This window comes from Rhagoletis zephyria, unplaced genomic scaffold (assembly GCF_001687245.7).
Source record: "Rhagoletis zephyria isolate East Lansing unplaced genomic scaffold, Rhagoletis_zephyria_1.1 Rzeph_scaffold_00018, whole genome shotgun sequence".
NCBI classification, from domain to species: Eukaryota; Metazoa; Arthropoda; class Insecta; order Diptera; family Tephritidae; genus Rhagoletis; species Rhagoletis zephyria.
Window position 1 is genome coordinate 420,849 of NW_016157102.1, and position 17,646 is coordinate 438,494.

General features: G+C 40.2%; 4 protein-coding genes across 10 annotated transcripts in view; 2 read left to right on the top strand and 2 right to left on the bottom strand.

Annotated features, from left to right (window-relative positions):
- Positions 1 to 7,030, top strand: part of LOC108361098 (serine/threonine-protein kinase par-1) — an 11,974-nt gene extending 4,944 nt beyond the window's left edge. For 2 of the 7 annotated variants that reach the window (XM_017613635.1, XM_017613651.1), the window contains exons 2-7: positions 1,114 to 1,612; positions 4,265 to 4,526; positions 4,602 to 4,701; positions 4,762 to 4,944; positions 5,016 to 5,502; positions 5,694 to 7,030. In XM_017613635.1, the coding sequence (XP_017469124.1) occupies positions 1,556 to 1,612; positions 4,265 to 4,526; positions 4,602 to 4,701; positions 4,762 to 4,944; positions 5,016 to 5,502; positions 5,694 to 6,941 (2,337 nt within the window). In that variant the 5' untranslated portion in view covers positions 1,114 to 1,555 and the 3' untranslated portion in view covers positions 6,942 to 7,030. Of the gene's footprint in view, positions 1 to 569; positions 784 to 1,113; positions 1,613 to 3,754; positions 3,851 to 4,264; positions 4,527 to 4,601; positions 4,702 to 4,761; positions 4,945 to 5,015; positions 5,503 to 5,693 lie in introns of those variants that run through there. The other 5 variants (XM_017613643.1, XM_017613665.1, XM_017613659.1 and 2 more) reach the window with 4 other exon arrangements.
- Positions 7,031 to 11,525: 4,495 nt separating this feature from the next.
- Positions 11,526 to 12,506, bottom strand: RpS15 (ribosomal protein S15). Its single transcript, XM_017613808.1, has 4 exons — positions 12,407 to 12,506; positions 12,121 to 12,206; positions 11,842 to 12,064; positions 11,526 to 11,774 (listed from the first exon to the last, which is right to left on the bottom strand). The coding sequence occupies exons 1-4, from the start codon at positions 12,413 to 12,415 to the stop codon at positions 11,649 to 11,651; spliced, it is 444 nt and encodes a 147-aa protein (XP_017469297.1). The 5' UTR covers positions 12,416 to 12,506; the 3' UTR covers positions 11,526 to 11,648.
- A 581-nt stretch (positions 12,507 to 13,087) lies between these two features.
- Positions 13,088 to 14,001, bottom strand: wac (wee Augmin). Its single transcript, XM_017613800.1, has 5 exons — positions 13,922 to 14,001; positions 13,819 to 13,863; positions 13,496 to 13,763; positions 13,340 to 13,439; positions 13,088 to 13,279 (listed from the first exon to the last, which is right to left on the bottom strand). Exons 1-5 carry the CDS (start codon positions 13,923 to 13,925, stop codon positions 13,190 to 13,192), a joined length of 507 nt encoding a protein of 168 aa, XP_017469289.1. The 5' UTR covers positions 13,926 to 14,001; the 3' UTR covers positions 13,088 to 13,189.
- Positions 14,002 to 14,167: 166 nt separating this feature from the next.
- Orc4 (origin recognition complex subunit 4) lies at positions 14,168 to 15,997 on the top strand. The gene is made up of 4 exons (XM_017613759.1): positions 14,168 to 14,434; positions 14,503 to 14,912; positions 14,970 to 15,775; positions 15,852 to 15,997. The coding sequence occupies exons 1-3, from the start codon at positions 14,252 to 14,254 to the stop codon at positions 15,742 to 15,744; spliced, it is 1,368 nt and encodes a 455-aa protein (XP_017469248.1). The 5' UTR covers positions 14,168 to 14,251; the 3' UTR covers positions 15,745 to 15,775; positions 15,852 to 15,997.
- Positions 15,998 to 17,646: the final 1,649 nt, after the last annotated feature.

Sequence of the window (17,646 nt, forward strand, 5' to 3'; positions counted from 1 at the left end):
ATAGCCCCCATACCTTAAGGTAAGACGTATTCTACGTCAAAATAATAAACATTAAATAAACTAAAGAAAAATAGCCAAACCCTGCTAAAATTTCGCGCCTTTTTTATATTTTGGTCACTGTATGTATTCGTCGATTCGAATCACAGGCATTCAGTTTAGAAATAATAGCTGTTTATGGAGAAAATTACGATGATATACCAACAGCACTTAAAGCTGGTACATAGGCATGCAAATTTTAATGAGCAGTTAAGGAGTCAAAATAACGAACACCGAATACGGGGCAAATACAGGGCATTAAAAGAAATACAGAACATTTGGCGTCCCGTATAAAATAAATAAATTACCAGGACAATGGGTCAAAAAAGAGGACTGTGCCGTATAATACAGGACGGATGGTCACCGTAACGATAGGCTAAAAATAAATTATCGCCGGCTGCACATGTTACCCCCCCACACACGACGTATTGCCGCCAGCAACGTCTGTCACAAGCTGTGCATTATTGCCTTTATTACAATAAGCAAATGGCGTGTCGATGATGATATTGCAGAGTGTGTTTTGTGGTGATTGCGAAAAACATTCGAGCTCTATGGGCCGTCAATAAAATTCATTCGAAGCTGTTGACCTTTGACGGTACCAATGCACCGTAAATTGAACTAAGAAAATTTAAATTTTGTAATGTGCTCCCAGTGAGTAAATTACGGTGGTGCAGGCAATCAGTGTAGTTTCAACCAAGGAGAGATTGCATACAAAGTTAAAGGCATCTGTAGTTTTGCGTTCATATTGTAATAGCGCATATGGAAAAGTATTATTTTTAAGTCTTGCTATTCCGCATAAGCATTCGTTGTAGGTGTAGAATGGGGTCAGGGCCCGCGCGTTAAGTATAAGCGCTACAAATACCACAGTGGTTTTTCATCACCGCGTACGCGTACGTGAATTCTATTCGAAAACGTCTTGTTACCAAAAAAAAAAAAAAAAACAAACAATGTTCAAAAATCATCAACAGTACATTAGCAAAAACGCACGCACATTTGTATGTCTTCGACAATTTACACAGCTGAAAGAGTTGATACAGCTTGTGTTTATGTTTACTCACTAAATTTACGAATTCACAGATTTATAATCGTCTTTTTTGTTGCAAGCAATAAGGTGCAAATCGTAAACATTGGCGCGTGTTTTATACAAAATGAAATAAAACAGAATCGGTGTATTTGTGCTGAACACTAACATACGCCCGCACATATGTACGAGCTTCTAAAAACATACATACATACATACATATGTACATATAAGCAAAAGTGCTATCTATAAACAAGTGAAAATTTTAGTGCAAACAAATTAATTAACGAAAAGTATTCCCAATGTGACTGAAAAGTGAATAATCAGAGTGGCTAATGAAGTGTTTGTTTGTATGTATTGATCGATTCCAACAATTTCATTACGAGTGTACATAAGTTTGAAAATTGCACTATTGTTAGCTATTGTGTTCATGAACGTTGATGAAACGTCCAAGTTGACATATCTACATACATACATTCAGTTGTAAGCGACGCTAAAATGTCGAAAAAGCCACGAGGGAATATACACAAAATTCGAGAATTCGAGTTGGAAAAGGTAAGCCTAAGCTTAAAAAAGTAGCAAGTGATTACACCTACACTAAGAAAAAAAAAGTAACAATATTCTTTTTCGAACAGAGTCATTTTTGGTTTTTCCATGTTAAGGCGGATTCAGAACTTTTCCTCCATGTGGTTGTTGTTGTGTTTCGCTCTCTGAATAACTGAAAAAAGTTCTGAACGCTTTTAAGTTGTTAACTCAACTTCAACTTTAGTTCAGAACTAAGTAAAACGATGAATCTGCCTTTAGCGATTTAAAATTTTTGAACAGAAAGGGATTTTTTAAACCCACTTAAACACAAGTTAGTTCGATCGAGCACAGAGTGGTGTCCGGGTTCGGATTAGACGGAACACATCGATACCTGAGTGGATGATCGATCTATCTCGGCAGCCAGTTCGAAAACGCCCTATCTCAGAACACTTTTCAAGAACGCCTTACTTCAGAATTTGATTGAAGAGCACCTTATCTCAGTATTCGATTCAAACACGCTCATTCACAGCACATTTTCCATGCATTTTCAGTTGAGATAGGGCGTTTTTGAACCGAATTCTGGTATAGGGCGTTCTTCAATCAAATTCTGAATTAGGACGTTTTTGAAAGGTTTTCTAATATGGGGCGTGTATATGTATATAATGTGGTCCTCCCGATTTCTCCAAATTTTGTCGAGTGAACGACTTCAAAGACTTTTTTTCAAGAAAGCTTCACAACACGTGCTTTTAGTTGTTAATTTCATGAAACTCGTAATGAATGAAATCAATATACATACATACATGCATAAAATGTTATTTTCCACCAAGGTTTATTGGACTCATATTTTTTTACGTACAAGAAACTCGTATATTTATCCTCTATTTCCAAGATCTGGGCTATCCACCTTGGATTTCGAATTATTGAGATTTTACTGTATTGCGCACAAGCCCACAGTTTTAATACGACATCTACACCACGTTAGGAGTCGCATTTTCGAAGTAGGTTGCGCAATTTAGTATCAAGTTTTGTACTAAATGTAACAATTCAATAATATAAGGTCTCAGCTTTTGAGCTACGTTGTGGTAAGAGCAAACTAATGGAATGTTTAAACGAGCGCATTTCCTCAAAGCTAGGGTCCTTTACATTCGCAAATTTAACTGTGAAATAAAACAAATTTGCAAATCTTGTCGCAACTAATGTACACCCTGTCAGATTTTTCGGAGCATGTTTCCAAAAATAATGCATTTTTCGTACTTCTTTTTTTTATGGCATTTTCAGTCGGTAAGAGATAATTATAAAGCCTTCTACTTGTTTAAATTTTAAAAATATCACATTTCTGGACCTATGGAATATTTGATGTTCCTGCAGCTGAAGTTTGGTTCAAAAGCCTTAAGAATCTAAACTTTGTAACTAAAAAACAACATTTGGAAAGTAAACGTACATACATGAAAAGTAATAACTCTAAAAATAAAATAAAATAGTCGATAGATGGCGCTGGAGTCGAGATATATGAAAAACCCGTATTTATGGTCCAATTTGATACATATTTAGAAATCTTGTTTTAAAAGTATCTACTATTTTTTGCTCCTAACTTATTTAAAAATTCCTTATTTTCCCAGAATTTTAATAAAATCTATAATGCAAACAACAATAAACCGTAAATTTTACACATGTATGGATTTGCATAAACAACTCATTGGAAAGTTTTATTCATTGTGATAAAGACAATCAAAGAACTTCTTTTTGTATTCACATCATAAATTTATAAATTTTCCTAACGCATTGACATACTTACATACATACATATATACATACATATGAATTTTGTAGATATATAAATGCATGCATATGTATGTATATAATATTTAAATGTGTACGATAAAATCATGGCGTAATAAATAGATAGACGAAAACATAACACCACAGACAAAATACTTTGGCTCTAAGCCAAAAAGAAATCTTTCCGCGGCATGAAAACATTGAATATGGCGCACATTCAACTTGACTATTGTTTGCATTGTTCTTTTATTATAAGTAAAAACAAACTTATACACTTCTGATTAAATGTACAATCATAATTGCATTCACAAGAATTTTGTGTGAGAAATATTAAAAACTTAGTTGTAAAGAGAAACGAAAATTTTGTGGTGACGGGCCTCAAACACATCGAGTGTCTGGAAACGTTTAGTGCTCAGCCAGACACCGATGGAGCGCCCTTCCGTACCTGCCGTCCGTATCAACATATGACAACTTCACCGGCATGCACCGGTTTTACATCGGTAGCTGGTTGACCTCTCTCTAAACTATGATTTTTCGATTTTTCTAGTTTTTTTCAATTTAGATATCGCGAGATTTTGCTTCATTAGGAGCATTCATGCAACACCGAGTGTTTGCTCTTAAATTCACCTCTATACATATATCTTAAATTCACCTCTATATATATTGCTTCCGATAACCGTACAACTACAGAAGACTCCCTCTTTCTAAGGCAAACTAATAAATCAGATCAGTGGGTATCATGAGGGAGGCTCTAAATGTTCTAAATCATTCTTAGATCTACATACGTATCACTTTCAACGATATGGAACCTTGTTAGGTTACGATAGAAAATAATGTCGATATCTTTACCATTTAAATAATATGTAATGCAGTTCTTCTGTTTTGTTTTTCTGATTTCCACAGATCCATTTGGTCGATGAATTCGACATTTTACAAATTGTGGGTGAAGGATGGTTTGGAAAAATCTTGCTGGTCGAACATCGCGGCTCCCAAACCGAAATGGTGTTGAAGGCCGTGCCAAAGCCATACGTCTCAATTCGTGACTTCTTTAGAGAATTCCATTATGGACTGCATCTGGGCATACACCGGAATATAGTGACCACATATGATGTGGCCTTCGAGACAGCGGGTTTCTATATATTCACTCAAGAGTATGCGCCACTAGGTAAGCGGCGAGCTGTACTTTGCTAATACGAATTTTGTCTATTATATATTTTTGGTTTTCGCCAACGAATTGAAGGTGATCTCACATCTAACATGACCGATACAGGAGTTGGTGAAGAATACTCTAAGCGTTTGGCCAAACAGATCGGTGCGGCCCTGGATTACATGCATTCAAAGTGAGTACCAATTACACGAATGGATCGATATAAGTCATCTTAATGTTGTTTCTAATTTAGAGACATTGTACATCGAGATGTGAAACTGGATAATGTGCTAATATATCGATCGGATTTTACACGTGTCAAAATATGCGACTTCGGCGAATCCTATCAGGCAGGCACCATTGTTGAGCGCCGCAACGAATGGCTCCCCTATAGTCCACCAGAAGTATTAGAAATCAAACCGGAAGGCACATACACGTAAATATAACGTTGGATAGGAGGAGAAAATGTTCATTGCATACATAACTAATTGGAACCATTACTTACAGAGCCGAACCCAGCCATGATGTTTGGCAATTTGGCATTGTCATCTTTGTCTGTCTGACTGGCTGTTTGCCTTGGCAAAAGGCCGCCTCCGATGATCCGCGTTATGTACGTTACCTAGCGTGGTTTGGCGCAAACATTCTGCCCATGCGTCGGACACCGAAACTCTTTAAGTTACTCACTTCGCGCGCTCAGCGCATGTTTAAACGGTTTTTGGATCCACGCGCGGAGAGACGACCGAAAAATTTAACTGATTTAGCAAAGTTCCTTGACGATCGTTGGTTATCAAAAACAGCCGAAAAAGAAATGGCCGAATATGAAACCGATGAGCTATGTCCGTCCATGTATTCCTTTCATAGCAGCCCCGATGAAAAGAACCGACTACTCTACACACTGGCTAATTGTGGCCTAGAGACAAATGTCGATCGGCAATCAAAGAAAAATCGCATCAAAGATTGGATCGAGGCATCCGTTATCACAGAGGAGGATGAGGTAAGCTGTGTATTGGAAAAATACTGTTTTTATTCGTGGTTACCAAAATCCGTGATATTACACATTAAGGAATTTGTATTTAAAGTACATTGAAAAAAACTATTAGGCACAACGCGAATTTAGAAAGGGACACAAAATTCATTGCAGCGCTTGAAAGAATTTTTTATTGAAAACATATTTTCTATTTGCAGGAGGAGCTGGACGATGCCTCGCCCTCATCTTCAGTGTCTCGTGAGCCAGTTGCTGGACACATCTCTTCCATTCGTGCCACCCTGGAGAAAAACAACGGATTCAACACCACTCTGAAGGATGCTGCTCAAAAACATTTTGACCCCCGCACTGGCGCTTTGCAGGAGGGTCCCAGCGAAATGGGCGCCATCACGCAGACACACCAAAAATCATACAGTCCTTCAATTGGCAACATGTCTACAATGAATAACGGTGATAGCCTTGCCGGCAGCCTGTTGACGTTGGGCTCCCGCCCGGATCTACTACAAAGTCATTTAGAAATCTATAATTCTGATTTCAATTTGAGCCGTTTAGGTGAGCAAACAAAATCAGCTCAATTCTACGGGCATAACCAATCGCTTAGCAGCAACAATTTACTAATGGCCGACTATGAAACGGCTTATAATTACTCAAAGAATAAAAGCAGCGGTGCCGTTGCTACGAAATCTGTTGGCTTAGACACGTATGGACTGCCAAATGAACATAGGAAAAGCGCTTTAAAGCGAACTAAATCTGATTCTGTAAAAACCGTTATGTTCGCTAGTATGCCTGCTATCAATAATAGTGACGCTTATGCTGCTGGATTTAAATTGCCGCAAACGCAGCCACTAAACAATGCTACTAATCAAACGCTAACCAGTGCTAATGCACCAAATGCCACATCTTTTTCTTCAAATGCAAATATTACTAACGATAGCAATATGCTCATAGGCAGCGGCGATGCAACGAAGCCCAATTCATCTGTGACGTTGTCGGGACTAGCTAATGCCTTCCATTCACTTGCCTCGATCTCACTACCGACTAAGGCAGGCACTCCGGAAAAGCACCAGCAGCAACAGCAACAGCAACAGCAACAAGAACTGCAAAAGCAAGCCCAGCAGCAACTTAAGCAGCAACAGTTCGCAACACATTATTTAAAACAACAAGAGAATGGTTCCTCAGTCAGAGATAGCGCCTACGGATCTGCAGAGGTCAGCGAGGGTCCATCGCGCACAGTAAGCTATGCCTCGATGAAACCACAATTCAATGGTAATGCTGATTATCAGAATGGCGGTCAACCAAATGGTAACCGTAGCCGCGCTTTGAGTCCAGATGGGCGTCAACGACGGCCAGAGGAACAGCAGATTTATAGAGGTGCGCGAACGGGTAGCTTAAAAGATTCACCCTATGATAGGATCACTGTGACAAATAATAAGAACAATCGAAGATAAATTGAGTAGTGCCACCAAAGATATCCATTCAAATAAAAGTGATACCACTGATATGTCTAGTCTTAAAAGTTCGCTTTTCGTCTTTACATACATACATACATATGTTAAATACCCCCTTTTTTAAACCTAAATATAAAGCTACAATAAATAAATGTAACATAAACTGTAAATTATAGCAGTTTCGGTTGAAACCATTTACAAGTTTTAATACAAGTATTCGAAGTTTATATAACAACAGTATCAGCCGGGTTTTGGTGATCTAACCCTATTTAGAACGGTCAACCGTTGTCTGTCCGTTTAGCAACACACTTCAGCATAGTTGTTCGTATACTTCTGTGTGGGGCAGCATTGAGTCCAATCAGACCAAAAATCTGCTTCGGCTCCGCATTCTAGAGACGGGTGTAGCCTGGTTTGAGCCTAGGTTCACAATACATATGGCCCTACCATGTCGGTGTCTAATTCGCGCACTACGCCGATGCAAGCAAGCAACCAAGAAGCCACGGGCTCACCTAAGCAACAGATGAACTTCTTACGCATTCCTCCCGCTCACCCACTGACATCCGGCATCAAATATCGTGTGAGGCCCAACTACATAGTAGCTTATGGTCTCTTGTTGTTGTTGTGGTTTTTGTCGGGGCACTACTAAGCCTCACCTACTTCGGTTCATCCTTCAATCAACTCACGGTAGGCCCACGGTAGGCCCAGAAGGAGAGGGGTGTTAGCTGAGTGGGAATGAGCTGATATGTGAAGAGTTGGTTGGTGACATGCGGGTAGTCTCCACGTCGGACACTCATTGGGGATATTTGGGTCGAGTCTGGACAGGTAGCTGTTGAGGCGGCTATGGTATCCATACCGTAACTGGGCCTAGGTAACGCGGGTCTCTTTTGGAAGTTGAAGCGGTGATTTGGCTCCGATCATTGCATTCATACGCCGAGTGTCGGGGTAGGCGGTTACCGACTCCGTATAAATCTCGTTGATCGCTCGTCGGTGCATCGTCGGGTCCAGTAGTCGGTCGATGTATGTCTAGACCGCGTCCTTATATATGACCCTCTAGCAAGAGTATGTTAGGCTGTTCACTTCACTGCTTACAGAGAATTTTGTTGTGCTCCCTTACGGGGAGCAACTGGGCTTCACTGTGTAGGTGGTGCTCAGGCGACTTCACAAGGCATCCTTTCGCTATCCGGAGTGCGGCGTTCTGACAAATCTGTAGCTTCGTCCACTGCGTCCAACTTGTCCTCGGCGACCCAACTGGCGAAGCATAATTTAGAACCGGCCAGCCAATCGCCTTGTATGTTGCCAGCAACGCTTCTTTGCCGGTGAGCGACAACTGCGGTTGTGTGCGTGGAGAGGACGAGCAGGCTATGAGAGGTCGCCCCTAAAACTTTAGGCTGGTTTACTGTCGGTATTGGTGTGCTATTGGGGTGAATGTCCAATTCAAGCCTGACCCCCATAGTCCAGGTGGTGAAGAGGGTCGCCGTTGATTTCGTTGCGGAGTGTGTAGAGATAGCCGTTTATTTTTGAGCAGAGGTCATCAGTTCCATTCTCAGACGCCAATATCGAGCAGTTGTCAGCGCATGAGATCAGGGAAACTCCTTCAGGTGGCTGGGGGAGCTTCGAGATGTAGAAGTTAAATAGTAAGAGGGGAGAGGAGACCACCCTGTGGAACCTCTTGTTTTCTTCTTCTAGGTTTCGAGGTTAGATCTCGGAAGATTACTGACAACTTTTGACCACTCATATAATTTGTCGACCACCGTTTGAATCCCTGTGGGAGAGAGGAATCCTCAACGTATTCTAGCAGATTGGAATGGCAGACGGTGTGAAACGCCTTTGACAAGTTCACCGCTACTAGGACTAGGAGTTTTTTGGGTGTTTATGGCGTTAAGTGTTGTGGTTATGCTATGCACTTTACGGAAGGCATGCTGATGCTTCGAAGTGGTCAGGTGGTAGGTGAATTACGCGAGTAGCAGGGCCTCTAGTGTTTTCGCGACCGGTGAAAGGAGCGGTATCGGGCGATAGGGTCACCTTTGCTGGCTGGTTTCCAAGGTTTCAGCAGTGGGACCACTCTCCCTGATTCATAGGTTGAGGATCTCCGTTAGGTATGCTACTCCTGCGGGCCCCATATGTTTCAGCATCAGCATAAAGATTCGCTTCGCCGCTGGGCAGATTTGTGCAGCCTCCTGGTCACTCGACGTTTGGCCTTGTCTACCGAAGGATGCAGTATAAACTGCTGGGTAAAATAGCTCGCGCATTTCTTTGGGTCCGACGAGGTGCGACCGTCGAAAGAAATTTCCACTCAGTCGTCGCGGCTCGTAGGGTTGAACAAAGACCTCACGGTTGACTAGAGCTTACTCACACCAGAGGCGAAGTTAAAGGTATTCAAGTGCTCTACCCACTTTTTCCTCTCATGCTTGTTTACCAGTTGCCGAATCTCCAAATTAAGGTCCTTCAGGCGAGGATTCCCAGAATCGAACTGGCGTAGGTGGCCACGCTCATTTGCTAGAACAGCTACTTCAGTCGGGAAATTCGGGCGGACTTCCGCGATGCGTCCGGATGGTATGAAGCAAGCCGCTGCGCCAGTGACTACCCTGCGGACTTGGCCAGCGTATACATCTGCCAGCGTATCCACTCAGCTTTGTTGAAGTTGATGTAGGACTGAAGACTGCTATATCTTCAGTCTTGCTCTGGAGTCCGTTGACGTTCAGTTGTAGGAGTTTCGTATGGCATGGGAGGCTGGTCCCGATACGGGGGGTAAGCGACGTGTGGGGTCTTCCTTAGACCTGTTGCGTCCGCCGCGGCAGTGCTCTGCAGCAGGCGGCGCGGTAGCTTGTTGTCCATCGCGTCTGGTGCGTATGCCGGAGCATAGGTGGGAGTGGCACCAGCCAAAGTATGTGTTGCAATTGATGGATGCCATATTCCGGTATACCCTATTCAGGCACACGGATCAGATGGCGTGGGCAACCAAGAGCTGCTGGTTGGCTTGCACACGGGAGGCATTTGGGGAGGCTGGTAGAATGGTATGAGGGGTGATGGGGTGGGCAGGTTTACTGATGTTCAGGGGAGCTTCTTGAAGCCGTGTAGGCTCTTTAGATGCTAGTAGGGTTACAAAGCTTGTAGTCCACTCCCTGTGAACCTAAGGCCAGAACAGGTTCTTAGGTTGCAGGAATTGCACCTGGCCGAAGTGGAGTTCGGATGCAGTCGTCTCTGTCAAACGCAGCAGAAGTATGTTTCTAATCCGGGATTGGGCTCAATGCCAGCTCGAAGAAGAAGGATGCGGAGCCATCCGGCTGGAAGGTATTGCTCCATGGGCGTGAATTGATTGAAGGGTATCGCCGATCTGAACGGGGTTAGGTCGCCGAGACAACAGCCCTTGGTCGGGTAAAACCGAGTCATTTCGGTGCGTAGAACCGGCTCTCGTGGAAATGTCCGTTTTCGCCATTTTCATGTTCGTCTGCATCTCCGTCTTCGTATCCGTGGTTGGTCAGTAAGTGAATCATTGAAATGTAATTTTTGAATAAAAGTTAAAACCCGGCCCGCATGTATCTACGAATGTAATTCAAATAGCTACATGTGTACCGATGATGAAAACATTTATAAAATATCGACTACTTTATTTTTTCTAGTCATTTACACCTTATTAGGCGTTCCGTAGTTCTGCATATCCAGTTTATTTCCGGCTTGTGAAAGCGCTTCTCATCCGGCTTTTTACCATCAGAAATATATTTACGAAATTGGGAGCACTTGTACAGAGAGTATTATACCTTTGTTCGCCTAACGGTTGTTTGTAACAGCCTAAAGGAATCGAGATAGATATAGACAAATGTATACTTAAATTATCAGAATAAAAAGAGAAATCGATTAAGCCATATCTGTCCGTCCGTCCGTCTGTCCGTGCACTCAAGAAAAAATTTATATATCTTTTATCCAAGGTAGGTTGCTATTGAAAATCCCCCTTCTCATTTAACGGTATTTTCGAAAAACGCAAAAACTATGATATTTCAGTACATATTGGATCAAATTTGTTCAAAATCAGTACGTGAATTACAATTTTGGTGCAAAATAATATTATTAAATTTTTGGAAAAGGGGCGGGACCCCGCCCACTTATGATGAAATGCTGTATCTTAATAGCCGCCGCTTCACCAATCCTTACCAAACTCGGTACGAACCTTGCTTAGAATCCAGCTAAGAAATTTGTTGAAAATCTTTGCCCACCTCCCATATAACGGTAATTTACAGAAGCAATTATAAATTATATGCAATAAATTATAAAAAGCAATTCGTTGAAAATTATTCAAATCGGACTAAAATTGCACCGGCTTCTCGTATAACGGTATTTTCCGGCTATACGAAAACTCCGATATTTCAATAACTTGGGACGTTCATTTACTTTCGTTCAAAGATTCAACGAATCGCCGGCAAAATGTTCCTACGGAATGTTTCTTTGACCGAAGCCCTTATTGCTTCAGCTCACATCAATGACTGCATCTATGATCTGGTACAATTTAATTTATGTACACAAAATGGGGCAAAACTGAATACCTTGAAACTCTTGCACTTACGATAAATAAACAAAAAGTTTGTTTTGTTAATCCTTATAAAACGAAGTCTCCCTTTATTTCTAACATTTACAGCCACAAAAACTTTTTAACAAGGCAATGCAATATGCATTGATGAGAGCTGTTCGTAATGTTCCTTTGCCCTGTCCCGTTTACTTAAGTGGAATAAATCTGGAGCTGTGGGTGGCACCAATACCGGGCCTACCGTGCTTAACGGGTTTGTATGTCAGTGAGAATTCTCCCAAGTAGTGACCAATCATTTCAGGCTTGATTTCCACCTAAAATTACATAAAACAGCGTATCATCGGTAATTGTATTCCTGAAATTCAGTAGTCTTTTAATTACCTGCGTGAAATCTTTGCCGTTGTATACACCGATGATGGAACCAGTCATCTCGGGAACAATGATCATGTTTCTTAAGTGAGTCTTCACAATTTCTGGTTTCTCATTTGGAGGAGCCTCCTTCTTGGCCTTGCGCAATTTCTTGATCAGTGCCATGGGTTTGCGTTTCAGACCACGAGAGAATCGCCTGCGTGCACGGCTGTGCATCAGTTCAACCAGCTGGTTGCTAAAATGAACGAGATTTAAAACTGACTGCAAGAAATCTGGTAAAACAAAACTTACTTGGGCATGTCCAACAGTTGGTCGAGGTCCACACCGCGGTAGGTGAACTTTTTGAAGGTACGCTTCTTCTTGAGAGTTTCTTCGACCTGCAAATAGAACAAAAACAAGAGGTCAATATTTGTGGTACAAATATATTAACGGCTATTTGTCTTATATTATGCCACTGTTCTAAGGTATATATCACACAAACCCCATAGAAACTAATTCAAGCTCACATTTAATACAAATTAACACAACTTTTACAAGGATGCGGTATATTTTTTAGGATTTTTGATAAGAAAATTACCTCAGCCATCTTGACGTTTCTGATTGCAGAACGGAAAGAAAAATGGAAGGTAAAGTGCTGCCAAATTGGAAAAAATTTGGGTTTGATATCTGATGGTTGGTAGAACTGCATGATTGAATTAAGAAATGTCAATTTCCAGAGTTGCTTGTGTTAAAGGAAATTTACTTTAACTTCAATAAATCTAAAATCTATAAATTTAACGAACAGTAGAGAACAATCCATTGCAATACAAAAATCTTAGTATTTATACTATGAAGTGCTAACGTCGGTTTCAAATATCATGCAAGGAACGTAACGAGAATTACGACATATGGGTCACCTGTTGCAGCACAGGACGGTCATAGTAATTGGATTCTTTATCTGCAAATTCTAGAGCGCAACCGAGAGAGCTAGAAATGCTTGCAAGAAAAATTTTCTAGCAGGAATTTGCAGGAGTCAAAAAGTAAGGTTATGCTTCAAATGCAAAAGTGAACAAACTGTTTAAAGGATGATATGATGAAACATAATGAGTGAAATGAAAATATGGATGAAAAATTTAAATCTATTGTATATCTTTTTATTTTTATGACGAATTGGGAATAGTTCCCCCCAATTAAAAAGAAAATTGCGCGCCAAAACTTAACCGTCAGAAAGTGTCATAGATCTCGATCTGGGGCCTATTTCATAAAAGTGACAGGTGCGACAATTGTCGATTTTTCTATAAAATTTCAGAACCAGAACTGTTGGCGACATTTTTTTTTGTTTCATATACGCTTGTAGGCAACTATTATCTCTACATGTCGTCTATTTATCCAGCGATTTTGTTTTTTCCAACCGCTCAACCTTATTAACCAGTTCATCGAGATTCAAATCGTCTGGGATATTGAATGCACTCTGAAATTGTAAACGTTTCAGATAATATTGAAGGATGAAATTTGATATTTTTCGTTATACCTGTCTTTCCTTTAATGTTTGTATTTTGCCCTCTATCAAAATTTTGTTGCGTTGCATTTCTGATTCGGAAATCAGCCTCTTATTTACTGATGTTGTGAATCTAAATAAATGTTAATGAGTGAATCAATATGCGATTGTTTAAGCAAACAAAATTACTTTTCAAGCAAATTAGCTTCTGTTATTTCTTTCTGCAGCTGCTTCTCTTGTTCTTTAATCTCTGCTAACATTTTTTCGGCAGTAAGATTGTTTTCTAAGTGCTCTCTCCGCTTGATATAATAAAATTCTTTTAAGTATTCCAATTGAAGATCATGTAGTTGTGTTACTTGTTGGAGTGCCACACATTCTTCCAACATAGCGCCGACATCATCCGGCAAATCACAAAGTTCGAGTCCCATCAGGCGCAATTGATGCTCGTAGTGCTCTCCTGCCATGATGTAAGTAGGATATTAAATGGATGCGACACTATTTCACAAACTTACTCAATTTTTGCAGGGATTGCACATCATCTTGTAACTGAAAATTGTCTGTAAGGAAAAGAAAAGTTAATTTTGAATTAAATAGTAATATATGTCTACTTTTTACCCATTATTTCTGTTTTTGATTACCAGCGATTTGCAGTTGGCGTTTATTTTGATTTATCACCAGTTTTCAATTAAATGTCAAAATATTTGTGTTCGAATTTGGCAGCACTTTTCGTTGTTTGATGTGCTACCAAGTCAACTAAAATTTTTTGTTTTCCCATTTACAGCGCCACCTACCTCTGAAGCTCCCGTTGTGACAATTATTTTTTGGCGCGCTTCCATTAAACAGCTGTTGAGTAAACAGAATTGATAAACACTAGTCGAACACAACAATTTGCATGCATTTAGTCAAGGCGAATGTATACATTTATATTACATACATTTAGTAAAAATGCAAAACGAATTAATTAAAATCAGACGTTTTCTTAAGGAGCGCCTGCAGCGAGATTATACAACATTGCATGGTCATAAAACTGATCGTGAAAACGTGAGGCAGTTGCTCCAGCGTACTGTGGAACTTGGCGAGTCAAATTCCCTATTGCTTATTGGTCCCAGAGGATCAGGGAAAACAACTGTAAGTGTGAAATAAAAATAAGGCAAGTATGTATACATAAAAGCGTTAAAGTATACATACTTCTTTAGTTGATTAATGCAGTGCTTGCTGACCTGGTGCCAACAGCGGATTTTCAACAAAATACAATTCTGGTGCATCTAAATGGGAATCTACACACAGATGACAAGTTGGCACTTAAATCGATCACCGTACAAATGCACCTGGAAAATGCAGCAAATGGAAAGGCTTTTGGTTCATTCGCCGAAAATTTAGCGTTTCTCTTGGCATGCCTAAAATCGGGGAATAAACGTTCGAAAAGTGTTATTTTTATATTGGAAGAGTTCGATCTTTTCTGCGCGTATCACAACCAAACACTGCTGTACAATTTGTTTGACGTTTCACAGTCGGCCCAAGCACCGATTTGTGTACTAGGAGCAACATGTCGGCTAGATGTTATCGAATTGCTGGAGAAGCGTGTGAAGTCTCGGTTCTCTCACAGGTAAAAACTGGAATTTTCATTGTAAACACTTCAAAATGCACTAACACTTGCTTACAGGCAAATTTTTCTTTTCCCAACTGCTGATACATTTGAAACGTATCTGGACCTCTTTGAAGCATTGCTAAGCATACCAAACGAAAAGGATATGAAGCAGATAGCAGAACGCGTTTCACATCTAAAAATGCTAAATTCAGAAGAGTTAGTAATTCATCGCAATCACTTCGACCCTGCCAAGTACAAGTTCAACAAAAAATTCATGGAAAATTGGAACAACAGCATAGCTGTTTTGATAGATGATCCCAAATCTGCAGCGATGATTTCATTGCGATCATATTATGACACTGATAAGAGCGAATCATTTTTAAAAACGCTTTTGTTTCGTCTTGTAGCCCAATTAGATCCAGATTCACAACCTCATATAACATCAGAACAGATGTGCGAAGTTATATCCTCGTATACAGTTGACCCGAGAGTAGAAGTGCTCTGTGGACTTTCCGTTCTTGAACTATGTCTTGTGATTGCCATCAAACACCATTCAGAGATATACGATCGTGACCCATTCAATTTCGAAATAGTATTCGCTCGCTTAGGAAAGTTTGCTAAAGTCTCAACAACTATGCAGGGCATAGAACGTGCTGTTTCCTTGAAAGCATTTGAACGCCTACGACATATGGAAGTAATATTGCCGATTTCTAGCGTTGCGGGCAAAATACAAAAAGATTTCGAAATGCATCGCCTTGCACTAACTTATGGTCAAATCAACGATGCCGTTCACAAGTATCAAGCACTGCCCACAGAAGTTGCACAATGGGCACATAGCTCCATATTATGATGCGGTTCAAATTAATATTATTATAAGATAGGTATTTATCTATTTTTTTGTATGTTTTTTATTACATTAAATATAAGTTTAAAGCCAGCTGTACTATCCTTAGTCAGATTTCTTCCATTCTACTGGATGTTTACGGCCAACGCGGCAGAAATGTGAGCACTTGTTGCTGCCGCACTTCTTGCATTCATACCAACAACCAGGACAATTGGCATATGGGCAATCACATGGATCAACCTCTTTGTCCTTTGGTGCTTTAAAATCAAAGACCCTGGGCCGTCCGTTAAAGCGAGGTTTGCCAGCCTTAATATTTTCCATCTTATGTAAAAATATTATGCCTTTAGTTTATGTTTAAAATTTCTGGAGAACCGATTCTATTACCGTTATATCGAAATGCAAGGATGAATTTATTGGCAGTCGCTGATGTCACATGCTGTCGTAGCAAATTGTACTAAAGGTGCCCACACTCACCGACGTGTACGTATGCCGTATCTGTTTGACGTAGCAACATATAAAATTTACTGTGTTGTACACGGTGGTGAGTTTTCATTTACATGGCACTCGCATAAGTTTGATCGGGTGCGCCACACTCACGTACGCTAACGTGTCAGCTGACACGATCAAACTTATGAGAGCGCCATGTAAATGAAAACTCACCACAGTGTACGTACCACGGTTACGCGTGCTTCTCTCTATATCAACTATAAATTTTATATGTTGCTACGTCAAATATACACGGCATACGTCCACGTCGGTGAGTGTGGGCACCATTATTCTGCATAATAGGTCTGTTCGATGATTTTTGGCTTTTGATACATGTTGGACACAAGCTGTGTTTTCTTCGGCAATGTTCGGGATCCGGGTACTTTTCCCCATTTAGAGAGTTCATTTTTATAGTTTCGTCTTCCTCGTGCTAGTAGTATTAAATTTGTGCTGTGAACCCCAATAAGAATGATCCAGATCGTTTCCGTGAGAAATAATGGTGATACCGAGCTCGATATCCGAAAAAAAAAACATAACTACAATGTTACCAGTTGCGTTCGACATGTCAAAAATTTGTAATGGTTGGGGTGTTCAGAGTTCGTTCCAAATTGTGTCTGAAAATGTAGACGTCTACATTTTGAGACATCTTTAGCATCAAACTGTGAGCACTGCTTTCTAGCAGTCGTCGCAAAATCATCTCACAACTTTGCTGGTGTTGCCACACATTTCTTCTTTGCGTGCATTTTTTATATGTCGCCTTTCGATTTTGTTTCTGAAAAGTTGTAGTTATTTAACTTATTTACCAATTCCTAATATTTGTTATTTCTTTTTCTTGATTTCTTTCTTTTCATCAGAAATTGCGCTCAAATTAAATGCAAATACAGAAAACTTGCCCAATAAATAAAAAAAAAATGTGATTAGTATTGCCATAATGCAACCCTGCTGCGAGGTTGCAAAATGTAGACACGTAAAAAACATACCTTTGAGTGTGACAAAATGTAGACGGCGTCGTTTTCCAATTTTGTATGGGAAACAACAACACCACAGATTTTACGGTTAGAAAACGTCTTAAAATGTAGACGTCTACATTTTCAGACACTATTTGGAACGAACTGTGAACACCCCAAGTTTTTCCAATTTTTTACTAGATGGCGTTCGATAACGACAAAAAATTATCCAACACACAAAAATTGAGAGAGTAAGCGTTCATTTTGATGCAAGAGAAGCGTTCATTTTGTACTGGCAAAATTTTAGGCAGCAAAAATTATCCAACACGAAAACATATGATCACAAAACATATATAGTCTGTTCCAATAGCAGTCCGGTTTACAGGATTTAGTCAGAACTTACAGGAAGTCGTTCCTATTGACATAAAACCTGTAAGTGGGAACACATTTGAGAGAGTAACTGAGCAACTGTTCC